At 62.1% G+C, this 419-nt stretch overlaps 1 protein-coding gene across 1 annotated transcript; it reads left to right on the forward strand.

Annotated features, from left to right (window-relative positions):
- The first annotated feature begins 6 nt into the window (after positions 1-6).
- LOC112392004 (heat shock 70 kDa protein 1B-like) lies at positions 7-418 on the forward strand. The gene has a single exon (XM_024733555.1). The coding sequence runs from the start codon at positions 44-46 to the stop codon at positions 416-418; it is 375 nt and encodes a 124-aa protein (XP_024589323.1). The 5' UTR covers positions 7-43.
- Position 419: the final 1 nt, after the last annotated feature.

Consider the following 419-nt stretch of genomic DNA (forward strand, 5'->3'; position numbering starts at 1 on the left):
CACCAACGACAAGGGCCGGCTGAGCAAGGAGGAGATCGAGCGCATGGTGCAGGAGGCGGAGAAGTACAAAGCCGAGGACGAGGTCCAGCGCGAGAGGGTGTCTGCCAAGAACGCCCTGGAGTCGTACGCCTTCAACATGAAGAGTGCCGTGGAGGATGAGGGGCTGAAGGGGAAGATCAGCGAGGCCGACAAGAAGAAGGTGCTGGACAAGTGCCAGGAGGTGATTTCGTGGCTGGACGCCAACACCTTGGCCGAGAAGGACGAGTTTGAGCACAAGAGGAAGGAGCTGGAGCAGGTGTGTAACCCCATCATCAGCGGACTGTACCAGGGGGCGGGTGGCCCCGGGGCTGGCGGCTTTGGGGCCCAGGCCCCTAAAGGGGGCTCTGGATCTGGCCCCACCATTGAGGAGGTGGATTAGG

Source organism: Neophocaena asiaeorientalis, unplaced genomic scaffold (genome assembly GCF_003031525.2).
Source record: "Neophocaena asiaeorientalis asiaeorientalis breed wild unplaced genomic scaffold, Neophocaena_asiaeorientalis_V1.1 C47512497, whole genome shotgun sequence".
Taxonomy (NCBI): Eukaryota; Metazoa; Chordata; class Mammalia; order Artiodactyla; family Phocoenidae; genus Neophocaena; species Neophocaena asiaeorientalis.

Bases quoted from the DNA above. Each gene is read 5' to 3' on its own strand.
- LOC112392004 (XM_024733555.1), top strand. From the start codon at position 44: ATGGTGCAGGAGGCGGAGAAGTACAAAGCCGAGGACGAGGTCCAGCGC.